General features: G+C 41.5%; 1 protein-coding gene across 1 annotated transcript in view; it reads left to right on the top strand.

The window, feature by feature from the left end:
- Positions 1–12,640: 12,640 nt before the first annotated feature.
- LOC110522285 (patched domain-containing protein 1) overlaps positions 12,641–15,642 on the top strand; it is a 34,199-nt gene continuing 31,197 nt past the window's right edge. The window contains exon 1 of the mRNA XM_021600550.2: positions 12,641–13,479. Within this exon, the coding sequence (XP_021456225.1) occupies positions 12,880–13,479 (600 nt within the window). The 5' untranslated portion in view covers positions 12,641–12,879. The remainder of the gene's footprint in view (positions 13,480–15,642) is intronic.

The following is a 15,642-nucleotide window of genomic DNA, read 5'->3' on the forward strand; positions in this document are numbered from 1 at the left end:
CGGCCGTTCCCTAAGTTACACATAGCGAGTCTACACAGCCTACACATAGTATATAATGAAATGAAATGCCTATTGCTTATTTTATGCCTTTCTAATTATCATGCCTTTTATGTCTATGCTTATTTTCTTTCATGTATAGAGACACATTGGTGTGTTATTGGAGGACGAGAGACCCAAAATAAAAAAAAAGCCTAAGCAGTCAACTTCCTCACTGCCCATATAAGGCTGAACAATATATGGACAACAACCACATCAAAGGTCATGCTTCAGTGAGGCACATGACCACGTCTTTCAAAGATAATTCGTAAAAATCCAAATAACTTCATAGATCTTCATTGAAAAGGGTTTAAACACTGTTTCCCATGCTTGTTCAATGAACCATTAATGATTACAGTTTACAGATGGTAGGCAATTAAGGTCATAGTTATGAAAACTTAGGACACTAAAGAGGCCTTTCTACTGACTCTGGAAAAACACCAAAAGAAAGATGCCCAGCATCCCTGCTCATCTGCGTGAACGTGCCTTATGCATGCTGCAAGGAGGCATGAGGACTGCAGATGTGGCCAGGGCAATAAATTACAATGTCCGTACAGTGAGACGGCTATGACAGTGCTACAGGGAGACAGGACGGACAGCTGATCGCCCACGCAGCGGCAGACCACATGTAACAACACCTGCACAGGATCGGTACATCGGAACATCACACCAGGTACAGGATGGCAAAAACAACTGCCTGAGTTACACCAGGAACGCACAATCCCTCCATCAATACTCAGACTGTCCGCAATAGGCTAAGAGAGACTGGACTGAGGGCTTATAGGCCTTGTAGGCCACTGGCAACAATGTGGTCTATGGGCACAAACCCACCATTGCTGGACCAGACAGGACTGGCAAAAGGTGCTCTTCACTGTAGAGTCGCGGTTTTGTCTCACCAGGGGTCACCATCAGATTTGCATTTATCGTAGAAGAATGAGCGTTACACCGAGGCCTGTACTCTGGAGCGATATCGATTTGGAGGTGGAGAGTCCATCATGGTCTGGGGTGGTGTGTCACAGCATCATCGGACTAAGCTTGTTGTCTTTGAAGGCAATCTCAATGCTGTGCCATACAGGGAAGACATCCTCCTCCCTCATGTGGTACTCTTCCTGCAGGCTCATCCTGACATGACCCTCCAGCATGATAATGCCACCAGCCATACTGCTCGTTCTGTGCAGGATTCCCTGCAAGACAGGAATGTCAGTGTTCTGCCATAGCCAGCGAAGCCTGGATCTCAATGCCATTGAGCACGTCTGGGACCTGTTGGATCAGAGGGTGAGGGCTAGGGCCATTCCCCCCAGAAATGTCCAGGAACTTGCAGGTGCCTTGGTGGAAGAGGTGGGTAACATCTCACAGCAAGAACTTGCAAATTTGGTGCAGTCCATGAGGAGGAGATGCACTGCAGTACTTAATGTAGCTGGTGGCCACACCAGAGACTGACTGTTACTTTTGATTTTGACCCCCCCCTTTGTTCAGGGACACATTATTCAATTTCTGTTAGTCACGTGTCTGTGAAACTTGTTCAGTTTATGTCGCAGTTGTTGAATCTTGTTATGTTCATACACATATTTACACGTTAAGTTTGCAGAAAATAAACAGTTGACAGTGAGAGGACATACTGTATCTTTTTTTGCTGAGTTTCTTTCTTTCTTAGTTTTTTGAATATATTTGACGTTCACGTTTTTTGATTTGCCCTGTTGTTTTTCAGTTACATCAGTGTATTTAATTAAGTTGTATAACTTGTTACTTTACTGTTATTCCTCTCTTTCAGAGTTCACAATCATAGACTGTGGCTTCATTTGCAGAAGTGCGACACCCTTTCCTTGTTGCTTTTGCACAGCAACAATAAACAACAGAGCACGGTTTCTGAACACCTGACATACCATCAGCATCCAGTGGTCCCTCAAAAGCACCCAGAGGCCCTTAAACAGTGGCCAGTGGCCCCTCAAGAGCACCCAGAGGCCCTTAAACAGTCCACAGAGAGACTGTGTTATGTGTTATGTTATGTTGTTTAGTAAAGCTGATGTTGAAGTCAGCAGAGTCTCTTTACTGGAGCTGATTTAACTTCATGTACAAAGCACATTCAGCTTGTCAGTATGTCTATGTGGTATAGTCTGTCTCCATTCTCATGAGGAAAGTAAACTGCATTATAAATCAGGGTAGGTAGTAACTGTATATATATGCTCAATTAAATAATATAATTACCAAGTTATAACACAATTTTAACAGTACATGACATACATAACAAGCCTGTTGTTCAAGCCTGTTTTATTCTCTGTTTTGGTTAGGCCAGGGTGTGACTAGGGGGGGGCATTCTAGTTTCTTTATTTCTATGTTTTCTATTTGTTTTTTTGCTGAGTGTGGTTCCCAATCAGAGGCAGCGGTTTATCGTTGTCTCTGATTGGGGATCACATATAAGTTGTCATTCTCCTTTTGGTGTTTGTTGGATCTTGTTTTTTGTTAGCTCTGTGAAGCCTGCAGAACGTGACGTTCGTTATTCTTTTGTTTGGTGTTCTGAGTAAACAAAGAATCATGAACACTTACCACGCTGCACCTTAGTCTCCTTCCGACGACAAACGTTACAAGTAGCTTGTCTCAAATATAGCATGAGGCAAAAGTGTTAATGTACTGGTACCACTTTATATAATATTTCTTATGATCCTCAAAAACTAAATATGTGTGCCGTGCACAAACGCGTGTGTTTGTATTCAGTGCGTGACTGTCAAACCTCTGCCCACATTGAGCCCGGCCCTGAACTGCACACTGCAGTCAGGGGTACATGTATCTTTCTGTGTGTGTACAGTACTCAATGTCACTACTACTATTATGAGCAGTATTCTTTTCATTGGGGGACTGGAGCTGCGGTGAAGATCTCTTCTGTTGATATTTGATTGATTTCGTCCTTTGCTGCCATCGCCCCTTCAACCCCTCCACCTCTCGTTCTGTAACAGCATTATGAATGCGAAAGCCCCCCTCCTCCAGAGAGATATCAGAGAGCCTCACAGCGCCAACCAAAATAATCAAGTCATTTTCATAATGAACCGTTGATAGAAAAAGCACCATATACCTTCTTGGGTCAGAGGAGATAAAAATGGCAAGTCTCCTTTACAACTTTGTATAATATTTTAGTGTGAGCCAGCTGGTTCGTCTTGGCTCGATGGAGTGCTGGTTATTTGCCATCAAATCACTCAATACCTCTCCATAGCTCTTACACCTAAAGGACACATTTGACCTTCATCTACACTGATTGTTTCAGCTTCATCATCTACCTTAGCCAGCCAGATGAGTCACCTAGAACTGGGATTTACCCCAAATGGCACCCTATCCCCTGTATTCGGCTCTGGTCCAAAGTAGTGCGCTATGAAGGCAATCAAATGCCATTTGGGATGGAGACCTGGGCTTGGGGTAGCAAGCTCACGGGAAGGGAGGGGCCAGGAGATGACGGATGGCCCATGACACCAGTCACACGACTGCAATACTCATCGGTAGGAGAAAGCAAGGGAGAAACCCCTAGCCAATTAATTGCGACCACTCAACTTTCTACATGTGGCTGAGTACTGAGAGGGAAGGAGGTTGTAATCCAGAAAAGCTATGTCATCTTGGTGGCGGTAGAATCCACTGTGACAAGTGAAATTATTAATACGTTTTTTTTTCACCCCCACAACCCCCCACCCTGCTCCTTGTTATTCATGGGAAGTGGTTAAGAGATATTGCATTACAATCACAGCAGCATAGTACTACCTATTGCAGAATAGTACTACAGTATAGCAGAGCCAGTGTGGACCGGGGCTTGGCCTGTCTCCCCTTCTTACAGGAGGGTTCACGATCGTGTGCTCGATGAAGACGTACTCAAGGAAAATACGGTCAGATTTCCAGACCAGGTGGTGCTTCCTGTTCCTCTGACCGGGTGCCAAGTCCATCCATGACTCAAGGTTGCTCTGACTGGGAATCAGAGGTGGGAGTCAGCACAAGACAAGGTACATACCGTATGTATAAAAGCCCATTGATAACACTGGCTAGAAACAACGGCAACAGACACTGTCCTTCTCTGGCCGATGTTCCATTGAACGGCTGTTGTGTTGTTTGTGATTAATTGATCAACAGATAGGATCAATAATGAGAGACCTGTACCTCCCTCTCTTTCTTCTTCTTCTTCTTCTCTCTCCCCCCTCTCTCTCTCCCTACTGTTGTGAGCTAGTATGATGTTTCCCAGAAGCTATACGTGCAGTGTAACACTTGGCCACCCAAGTGTTGTTATGAATTACCCTATATGTATAAAAGCGTGTCACGTTGGAGCAAAACCCCCATCATTTCAAATCGCCATACACCAGTCGTAGGCCTCGTTCGTAAGTTGCCGCAAATCAAACTACAGTGCATTAGGCCATTATACATGTGATTGCTGAATATATATGGCTCTGCAATGTTGACTCGCTTTCAAATGAGAGTTGTTGATCATCGACAGTCAAGATTCAAATAAATGTAAAAAATTGCCTATAGCGTGCACTTTGAGTACACTTTTCCAATATCTCCAGCTCGGAGATATGATCCCACCTCACATGGGACGTCTTTAAAATTGCATTACGCAAGTAGATATTAAATAATGCATAAGGTTTCGTATTTATATGATATGGGTGTATTGACAGCAGCAGTCTATGTGGGTCCCTTCAAGAGGAAGCTCTGTTTTAAAGCCAGTCTTAATCAAAGAGGCTCATTCATCTTAGCTGCGATGTTATGGCTGGCCCAGTGGTGATCTATACACATTAGTGTCAGCTCATGTGGGTGGTGTGCTCCTAACCAGAAGACATGTCAATACTTCTGTATTCATACGTAGAAAAAAGCATAGCAATATAGCATCTGTTTGATATTGTATTATTGCATTAATAATGTCAATAGATGTACAATTCTATACTATGAAATGAAAATGAAGTATCATTTTGCTACAGTACAGAGAATATGAATATATACATAACAATTAAAAGCATTCCACCACCCACATAAACAATAACAATCCCAAATGCAAATTCTCAGCTGATGTCAATTATAGGTAGCATAGGGAGTTACCAATCGATATCTATAGATGTCTATATCATATACACAGTTTATGGATGTTGCATAAGATAGTCTTTAATAACCCTATACTGACGTTCAGTACTATTGAAAATCCAATATACTGTTATCGCCCACGTTTTTACCCTACTACAGTAGCTCAGGCCTACTGCCAATTTGTTGGCATGGACATGGGCAGATTGGAGTGGTATAAAACGGATTGATGGTCTGACAGTAGTGATTGTGGATTCTGTCTGTGGCTGTGTGATTTAAGAACGTAAAAGTCCTTCTGGGCCGTGTTTCTGAGGCAGAGCACCTCCAGAGTGCAGCACCTGGCACCCGTGCTACATTCGGTGATCCACCCAACATCCCTGCATCCCTGCACAGAGGTAGGTCATCATTGTAAATAAGAGTGTGTTCTTAACTGACTTGCCTAGTTAAATAAAGGTGAACTAAAAATAAACAGAGAAGGGATCCCTAACTCATGGAGCACCCTGCCCTGAACTACGTCCTCCTCCTGCCCAATCCTCCACTCTGTTCCTCTGTCTCTCTCAACCCTATCACAACCTCTAAATGTCTTTCTCACCGTGGTCTCTCCATCTCTCTCTACCAAGACTCAGCCCATCTCTTTCTCTAGGCAACGTGCATGTACTATTATTCTTTGGGGAATTGATGATGTCTTGTGCTTCCCGAGATAGACAGAAGAATATTTTGCACTACCTTTTAAAGAAAAGCAGCATGTACTGTACATCCAACATATGCATATACACATATGTTTCCATTACTAAGTATTAATGAATGGATGTACAGTGTATTTCCATGGACAGTCGTGAATAAAACAACAACAAAGCAACAAAGTTTAACTGGAGTAACACAACACACATACTGTATCTCAGGCAATATCTGCAGTAGTGAGTTTAAAACCAGGAATCCTCCATAGGGTAGCATAAATGTTGCCTTACTGGGGGGGGGTTACTGAGGAAAACGTTGAGCTGATTGAGACTTAATGACTCCCAATTTCGGTTAAATTAGCTAACTAAGAAATGTAGAATACAGTACTCATTTGGTTCGTCTGTGGGGAATAGGCAAGGACAAGCTGAATTAATCAGTGACATTCTCCATTGTAACCTCATTAGGGACAAGGAGTGTAGATTTCTGCTAAGTCACCTTCACATGGAGAGGGAAGAATTGCTCCTAAGATGCTCTGTTTATTTACTACTACAAAAAATACTAGCTGCCGGCTAAATTTAGATTTTTTTGAAAAATATTTTTATAAATAATGATTAGAACAGAGATGGTGAAATTAGAACATGAATCAAATGACAAAGCTACGTCCTTTAATATTTATTATACTTAGGTAGACAGTAGGCCTTTAGTAGTCAGGTAGAGACAGAAATAGATCATTTGAGCATAACAAAAGGCTCAGTTGCTCAAGTCCTCCTGGATTTCACTGACAGTTTACTGATCCCCTTGAATCTATTTCAAAATATGAATAACAGATCTGTAATTCCTTGTATTATATTCTTCTGGCTAAGCTCCCTGCAATATAATACATGGCCTAAAGAAATGTTTGTTTTGTAACATTAGAATATTATAGCATTATTCAAGGGAACATTTTGTCGGACGTGCATTGCATTTATGTGCTGAAAATAAAGCATCATTATAAGTATAAAGGATATGATGATGCATTTGAAACATAGCTTGACCTTTATCACTGTTCAAACAGGATGTGCTGCAGTCACAGCTTAAGGTATTAGAGGTTTTAAATGTCAAAGCATTACCTCTGTTTGTCATGCTGCAGACCACATGGAGATTTGTGTTTGAACAAGTGCACACGCATATATCAACACAAACTGTTGTGACGTACTGTACAGTATGCTTGGCAAGGCCAACCACCCTCTTGACAGTGACTGTCATCTTTCATAGAACTCCACAACAAAGGAGAGCAATCCGTAATTCAGTGGGTAAATGTGTATACACTCTCTCTCTCTTTCTTTCTCTTTCTGTGTGTCTGGGGGTGTTGATGAATAGTGGTGATTAGTTGTGAGAGGCAATGTGAGAGCAGTTTGCAGGATTACAAGCCATCACAAGGATGGAAGACGATCACTGAGGCAGAAAATAACTTTCATAAAGAGTCTACATTTAAATAATACACACCACATACAAACAAGTCCTGATAGGCCCAGGGTACTGTAATGGGTTACGTAAAAACAATTTCAACATGGACAGCTGAGAAACAAATTAAACCCCAATGATGGTTCCCAACAAGAAATATAAAACCGAAAAAATCATTGCCATGTTTCAAATCAAAAGCAGCAGTCACTGGTGATATCAGCGTGTCAGTGTGATATCATTCAAAACTCCACAGCTGAAACTAAATAACACTGTCTATAGAAAGTTTATGGAAGAACAACTGAGCATTGTTAAATAAGTAAAAAACATGTATTATAATAACTGCATGTTTACAACTACATTGGTTGGCTTGACTGTCATCTGTATGCGGTGTACTTAAGAAACGCATAACGTATGCAAGGCTTGCGATCATTCAAATCAAGTTTTATTTGTCACATGCTTTGTAAACAGCAGATGTCGACGAACAGTGAGGGACCCTCCACAAGAATGCAGAGAGAAAGACAATGGAGAAATAATAGAAAAGTAAATAAAGTAATAATAAAAGTAATAATAAATACACGAGTAACGATGACTTGGCATCATACACAGATGTTGTGACTTGACTTTCATTACAGTTTTTCTTAATTGCTAAAACACTTAAACCCATTGGCTGTACAAAGTTCTCAGTTGCCTGGACTCATTTAGCTAATTATGCAGTCTGTTGTCAATACCTTAAACAATTTCACATGGTAAAACACAATTTGCAGATCTCACTTAGACTTTTCAGCAAAACTCTAAACACATTCTCATTCTCAAAACACATTCTGCACTCTAATGCACATGTCATCCATACTGGTAAACACAAGTGGCAACAATCAAATACAAATAGAGAACATATGTCATTGATTGAACACAACCACTCAAAATTGATTTAACCTGTTTCAAATGATGCAACACAACCAATATAAGCCAGTTCAGAGAGCAAACAGGTTGTTGAAGGTGGGAAGGAGAAAGTCTGAGAATGGATACTGCAGTACAGTGCATTGTAGGCTGTATACTGTACAATGGACAAATTGTATGGCCCTGAACATTGTGCTTTCCATTTATTAACAGTACTGACGGACGGCTCAATAGATTTTGACTGGTTGCAGGTTCATATCAACAAAGAACAAGAATTACAGTATCACAGAGACAATGGACAAGTTGGTGAGATGCAGGGTACAGTACTGTAAAAATAGGAGTACAAGGAGGAGGAAGAACAAAAAATAAAATTGCAAAGAGCAAAGCAGAGTAGTAATTTCTGATCAATTTTGAGCTACTATGATAGAACATGTTTTTGTTCATCAAAAGACAATGACAGAAAAATATGAATATTTTTTTAGATTAAAAATTTACTTCTCCCTGAGAATTGTATGTTTCGAACAATGTGTTTTCCATTTTTCGGTGTATTGTTTACTGACTGCTTGAGAGTGTATATCATTTTGATCACTTTGTTTATGATTTGAGAGCAGTGTTTGATTTTGAACATTCGCCTCAAACTGTTTTTAAGAAGAATGTTTCATTTTGCAAGAGGAGTCAGAGGTTATGTAAATAGTGCTTGAAGATGAGGTTTTGTGTTTAATGTTTTCAGGAAATGGAGCAAGGTTTCAGAAATTGTGTTTTAGAAATTGAGAAAAACTGTAATCTGATGACTGTTATTTATTTAATCCAATAACTGTTTTTTTAAATGTTCTTTTTTAATTTAACCTTTATTTAACTAGGCAAGTCAGTTATGAACATATTCTTATTTTAATTGTTACCCGATTAAATTAATCATGTAACAATTAACCCATTAGGAATTTGGGGCACCACAGAAGAGGTTGTTTAAAGAGTTAACGTCTCCTGAATTAAATTCTATAAGGTATATATCTATTACATCGATAAATAGTCATCTTATTAATCATTACCTCTTATCATATCATCATTCTGAACAGTCGTAACCTTCTTGGATCTGCAAAACCCCCAGCCTTACCTATAATTCAGTACTACACAAATTGGTTTCATTATTTATTTACTAGCTAACTAAATAATAACAGGATAACATGCACACTTTATACATGACACAAAGTTCCCTAGCGGACGTTTACAAGATGGCGACTTTTTACACAACGACATGAGAGCGAGAGAGAGAGAGAGAGAGAGAGAGAGAGAGAGAGAGAGAGAGCGAGAGAGAGAGAGAGAAAGACACTTACCATTTATATATTTCAGAACTATCCTCATAGTAGTCAAATAGTTTGCACACAAACCGCCACCCATTTGGAATAAGAAATCATGAATGTATTCACGTGTGAATGCCTTTGTTTTCTGTTCATCTCTGTCGGGAACCAGCCCTCCTTAAGAAGGTTGTTGGCCTTTCAGCGTAGTAGGATAGTCTCACTTAGATGAGCTTTTCTAGATATTTGACTCAAGACAGCTAATCAGCTGTCTCAGTGATTGTCTGAGAGGGGAGTTTGTTTTCCTCCTTGTGTTGGTATTCAGGATTCGGACCACAATGGACATGAGCTGCAGCTCGCCGTCTTTCTGGTCTAAAGGAAGGAGAGTTTATTTCTTCACCTCATGTTGAGGTTCAAAGTTCAAACCACTTCAAACGTGTAGCTCCTGCCTCACGTTTCCTGGTCTCTGAGACTCAGTGTTTAAACCACTTTAGACGTGGGCTGCAATTCCTCGTCTTTCATGGTCTGAAATGTTAACTCTCAGCCAGTCCTTTTAAGCACTCTGGTCAAAAAGGACGGTTCCATCAGGCTGAAACGCTCTTCTGACCTCACTCGGGGCATGGCTACTTACTATGTACAAAGTTATGTAAAACTATTTTTTCTTATGGTTCCTAAAATCATGTCCCTATCTTAACAATAATACTTACATCATTTTTCATATTACATGCACAATGTAATGGATGGAAACTTTCCAAGTTACCGTATTTCGTCCATACCATTTTTAATGGCATCACAAAATAAAAACCAATATGGCATTCTTCTTCTACCTTAATTTACAACAGAGTGTGGAGGTGTTAAAACCCCCACACCAGTTCCCTCCTCCCCTCTCCTGTTGGTGAGAGAAGGTCTGGTTACTGTCAGCCATTGCCAAGCTGATCTGACCCATTCTGATCCTCACAGGCCAGTCATGACACAGAATACCTGTGCTGAGTTGATGTGTAGGGGTCCAGCTTCGGCTGGACTGGTGTAAACAGGTAATTGAGGTAGATACACAATAAATACAAAAGTATGTGGACACCCCTTCAAATTAGTGGATTAAGCTATTTCATCCGCAACCGTTGCCTACTGGTGTATAAAATAGAGCAAACAGCCATGCAATCTCCACAGACAATCATTGGCAGTAGAATGGCCTTACTGAAGAGCTCAGTGACTTTCAATGTGGCACTGTCATAGAATGTCACCTTCACAACAAATCAGTTCGTTAAATTTCTGCCCTGCTAGAGCTGGCAACTGTAAGTGCTGTTATTGTGAAGTGGAAACGTCTAGGAGCAACAATGGCTCTTTGACAATTTTCAGGGCCTTCCTCTGACACCGCCTGGTATCGAGGTCCTGGATGGCAGGGAGCTCGGCCCCACTAATGTACTGGACTCTACGCACTACCCCCTGTAGCCTTGGATGTCAAGCAGTGTCCATAACAAGTGGTGACGTAGCCAGTCAATATGCTCTCAATGGTGCAGATGTAGAACTTTTTGTAGATCTGAGGTTCTGAGCGCCCATGAGAAATATTTTCAACCTCCTGAGAAGGAAGAGGCATTGTCATGACTGTATTGGTGTGTGTGGACCATGATAGATCCTTAGTGGACACAGAGGAACTCTCAAAACAAGCTCTTCATCCAATGCAGATCAGCATGCAGCAAAACCTACTGTACTACGATATGGTTTCTTTCTTTCTAGAGTAATTGGAGAACTTCCTTTACTAGCTTTGTTGGTGACTTAATTTCCTCCATGACGTTATTATGATTATTTATTTGAGGTATGCCATATATGACTTCATTGCCATGGATGTCTTGCTGCACTTTCAATGCCGTGGTTGTTTTTATGTGCACTTTGGAGAATGCATCACCATAATTAGATAATTTCTCTTATAAGTGAGCTGAATGAAAAGTCATTAGTGTGAAGCAACGCAGGCTGGAGGATTGTGTTACACTCTTTCACAACACCATTCATCAGAAAGCGTCACAAACTCAATTCATTAGTGTTTTATGACGTGGTGTGACTGGCATTGAGTGAAGGGAGAGTTAGTTAACATTAGCCTATAGGTATTACATTGCATATTTGATCATATTGCAGCAACCAGGGTGGTCTCAGCGATTAAACTTCCACTTAATCCACTTGTCTTGAGATGTTTTCCTTTCACTCATAATAACAGCAGTGTGCATGTGACCATCCCACAGACCTGGTGGATTTTTAAAGAAAACACTTGGCACATATTTAAAGGCAAGTGGTATGGTCAATCACTGAGGAGAGCAATAGTGAATCCGTTCTCCAAGGAGAGGGCACACTTCACAGTGCACAAAGGAACAAACATGACTATATTAGGCAACAGTTTTGTCAATGTGTCTTTTGAATGTATGTAGCCTAGTGGAGGTAGTTGCAGCTAGCGTCATGCAAGGACGCAGGGTTCATAGGTTATTCTAGGCGTCTCCCTCCCTGTATAGGCCTCTTTCCATGTAACCTGGCCAGGGACTCTACAGTGTCAAGTGACTGTCGCTGTCCACGCTGTCCTGGTGCTGAAAATAGGAATTCCGATTATGTCGCTGAATCGCCTCAATAGTGCTGAATTGCTTGTTTGCTTATTTACTGCCAATGAATCCCAACAGATAAAAGTGAGCTATAGGTAGCCTGCTGTAACCCGATGGTATCAGTGACAGTATTGTCCCAGATTGTGTGGCAGGTGTAAACAAGTGTTGTACTGCGAGGCAATCCAGCGTTGTCTTTACTTTACTTTGCTCCTATACATCGCTCTGGATAAGAGCGTCTGCTATGACTAAAATGTCAATATAAACTTCCTGAGGTGAAAAAATAACTTCCTCAGCAAACTCCCCATGACTTTGAAAGGCTTTGAAGGACATGCTGTCTCCCCCTCTCACGAGGATAATTCATTAGCTAGTATTAAATATGAGCAAGACTATGTGATTTATCAAATACACCCATGTATAAAATACACCTAGCATAGCCTAGGCTACTGGCTATTTAGCGTTAAGCGCAACAGTATGGTTCTCATTCATGGGGTATTGGGAGTGATTTCAGGAAGTGCATGTGGCCATTGTGCCACCAGTGAATATTTCACGACTCTTATGGCTATTGCGCGTGTTCCTAAAATAACCCACCATCAGCATTTCTCCGTCTTCCCCCTTCAACCAGCACATGGTTACAGTCAAGTAGGCGGCACCAATAGTGTAGTTAGAACTAGGTATGCAAGCACATCAGACAGCCGCAGGTTGCTGCTATTGCAGCAGGAGCAATAGGACTAGTCACGGATCTGAGGTTAATAAGTGGGAGGAATGGCTTGAGATTAAACAACAACAAAAAAAAGCAACGAGAGATGAGCAATATCTGACAGTCTTGTTGGAAATTGCTGCAGTGCTCTTTTCCCAGGTGTAGTGTATTATCATACAGATGAACTAAACTGGGCAACGGAGTCTCATGTCACATGTGCTTCATAGGAAGAAACGGGGCATCTGCAAGCTGGATCTGGAGGAGGATGCTGCGGCAAATGATACACAGAGGGCTCAAAGCTTCTTTCTACTGGCTGGGCTTATTTGTTAGTAGGCATCCTGTTTTTTTCCTCACCGTTCCCGCAGTCTTAACCATCATTTTCGGATCTACAGTCCTGAGCAGATTCAAGCCCGAAACGGACCTCGAGATACTGGTTGCCCCGACCCACAGCTTTGCTAAAGTAGAGCGGAGTCTTGCGAACAGCCTTTTCCCCATCGACCAGTCTAAAAACAAGCTGTATTCCGACCTGCACACCCCCGGCAGATATGGCAGACTGATTCTACTGGCCAAGTCTGGGGGAAATATATTGGAGCTAGCCGACCAGGTCCTGCAGGTTCACAAAAAGGTGTTGGATTTGAGTGTTAATTACAAGGGATTCAATTACACTTTCGCTCATCTCTGTGTCCTGAGCCATCAGGATAAGCGATGCATCTTGGATGATATAATTACGATATTCGAAGATATCCGTTTAGCTATTCTGTCGAATTATACTTTCTCGAAGGTGCCCGTGAGCTATCCAAATACAACCTTAAAGGTAAGAAGGCGAGAATTATGTTTTATTATAGTAAAATTATAGGCTACAATGTTTTTGTTGGCCGCAAGCATCAATTACCGATGTGAGTGTCAGAGGACGTGACTGACACACTGTGTTATTAAAAAAACGAACGAATTACTTGGATTAGCAGTGGGACAATGTTTCTGTAATGAGACCATAACCCACTGTCTGAAACCTGCAATAATTTCTCAATGAACGCAATAGGTGTATTCAGTAAGCCTATTATGGAGGTTTCTGATGTCTTCATATCAGGCAGTCAAGGCAAGGAAACACTCAGAATAGATTGATTGAATTGCTGGTGTGTAGGCTAATTGTTAGCTGCAGGTTGTGAATTGGCGGCACAGCCCTGCACTGCTCCAGTATACAGGGAATACCCCCCTTCCTATTCTGATGCAGTGTCTTTCTCCCTCTCCTGCACATATATAATGACATAGCTGATAGACTAGTAAGGGCCTGCATCCCGTCTTCCCCTGTAAAATATTGTTATGCCTCCTAAGTGTATGCTGTGATTGCAGCCCTCTGCAGATGTATTGCTAGGCTGCTAGGCTACCTATGCCCATGTCATTTTAAACAGTAGGTTATAAATGAGGTTTATATTTTAATCAGCTGTTACACAGCTACAACAGGTAGCCTAATTTTACAACAGGTGACCAGATCTGTTGCTAGTAACATGGCACATTGAGCCCATTAGATTAATGAGTGTAGATAGAGCCTTAGGTAATAATCTACCTTGAGTGAGACTATTATGCTGGATAACATGAGTAGCCTTGTCACTGAGTGGAAAACTGTACTGTACAAAAGAATGCCTTTGCTACACAGAGCATCTTAAATTGCAAGGCACATGTCTAGCTACTGTGTCTCCTCCAATATGAGCATTTCTAGTGTGAGCTAGCTAATTCTCCTGCACCAGGCCTAGCTGTGTAATGCACTTGGGCCTGCACTGTTAATTCATACTGGGCTGTCCCTAAATCACTTCTAGACAGCACATCCTACTACCGTTCATTTCTCTGCATCCAAGGCCACGGTCTCCACGCATTACTATTGCAGCTAGTTGCCTGTTTCCCCATATGTCTCTGGCCCTTGTCCTCCCGTTGCCACCAACCCCTTTCACCTCATCTGGGTAAAAGGCTTCCGTTTTAAGGTTGGAATATACTGACCATATACTGACCTTCTTTTCCACCCCTCTTTGGCAGATACTTCCATGCGTTGTCTGGTGTCGTCTGCATCATTGATACTCCCCGTCTGTCTGAGCTGAATGTCTTGACACATTTGTTGCTCTTCATTCAATGCTGTGATGTCAGCTGGGGGCTTTATTCATGTGCTTACTAGTCTGATGCTAAACCAAGCCACGGCACTGCACTATGAACGTTTACATCTCTGGTTGGTATGTCAGACTTTCATGTGGTCTGCTTGTTAGAGGAGTCTTTGTTGGTGTGGGGTTGGCTATAAATGTTCAGGTCCACTGTTTTGAGAAGTTCTTACTCATTACTCCATCTACATGATCATGATAGGGAATGAATGGCAATAATAGCAGGAAATTCCCTGTTCTGCTGACAGTGCAAGTGGTATTTAATTACAATACCCGTGGAATCATTCATTTTCTGACGTTAGAGTTGTACAATCGACATCAAGTATTGTATTGAAGAGATCCAGGATTGTCTGTACAGTACAGTAGGCTGCAGATTACAAATAGTGATCAAATCAGACCAGCTAGGGCCCTTGTCCGAAATGAACAAACAATGCTCTATTACATTTGCATAATTCCACAATTGGCTGACAAGTTAACTGTTCCCCCACTTGTCTAGGAGATCCATCTTCTCTGGAGGACAGTTAAGTGGTGTCCTATATCTCATCTCCACATATCAGTCACCTTCTGGGGGAATGAATATCACGGCATCCCTATACTAGCGGCGTGCTGAACTGATAGGACAAAATATGCCTTTCTAAAAACAACTCGGCAGCCAGTGATTGGTTTAACGGTTATTCAACAGTGTTTTAGGAATTTTACAGTACAGTGCATGTGCTCTGATTCTGTAGTAGCTGTAGTAACCAGACTTTTTCAGGCAAGATTCCCAGATACACAATTTACTATAGTATAAATGATGGGAATAGTTTATCATAGTGCAATTTTACTATTGCTTA

The sequence above is a fragment of the Oncorhynchus mykiss genome, chromosome 4 (assembly GCF_013265735.2).
Source record: "Oncorhynchus mykiss isolate Arlee chromosome 4, USDA_OmykA_1.1, whole genome shotgun sequence".
In the NCBI taxonomy this organism is placed as follows: domain Eukaryota; kingdom Metazoa; phylum Chordata; class Actinopteri; order Salmoniformes; family Salmonidae; genus Oncorhynchus; species Oncorhynchus mykiss.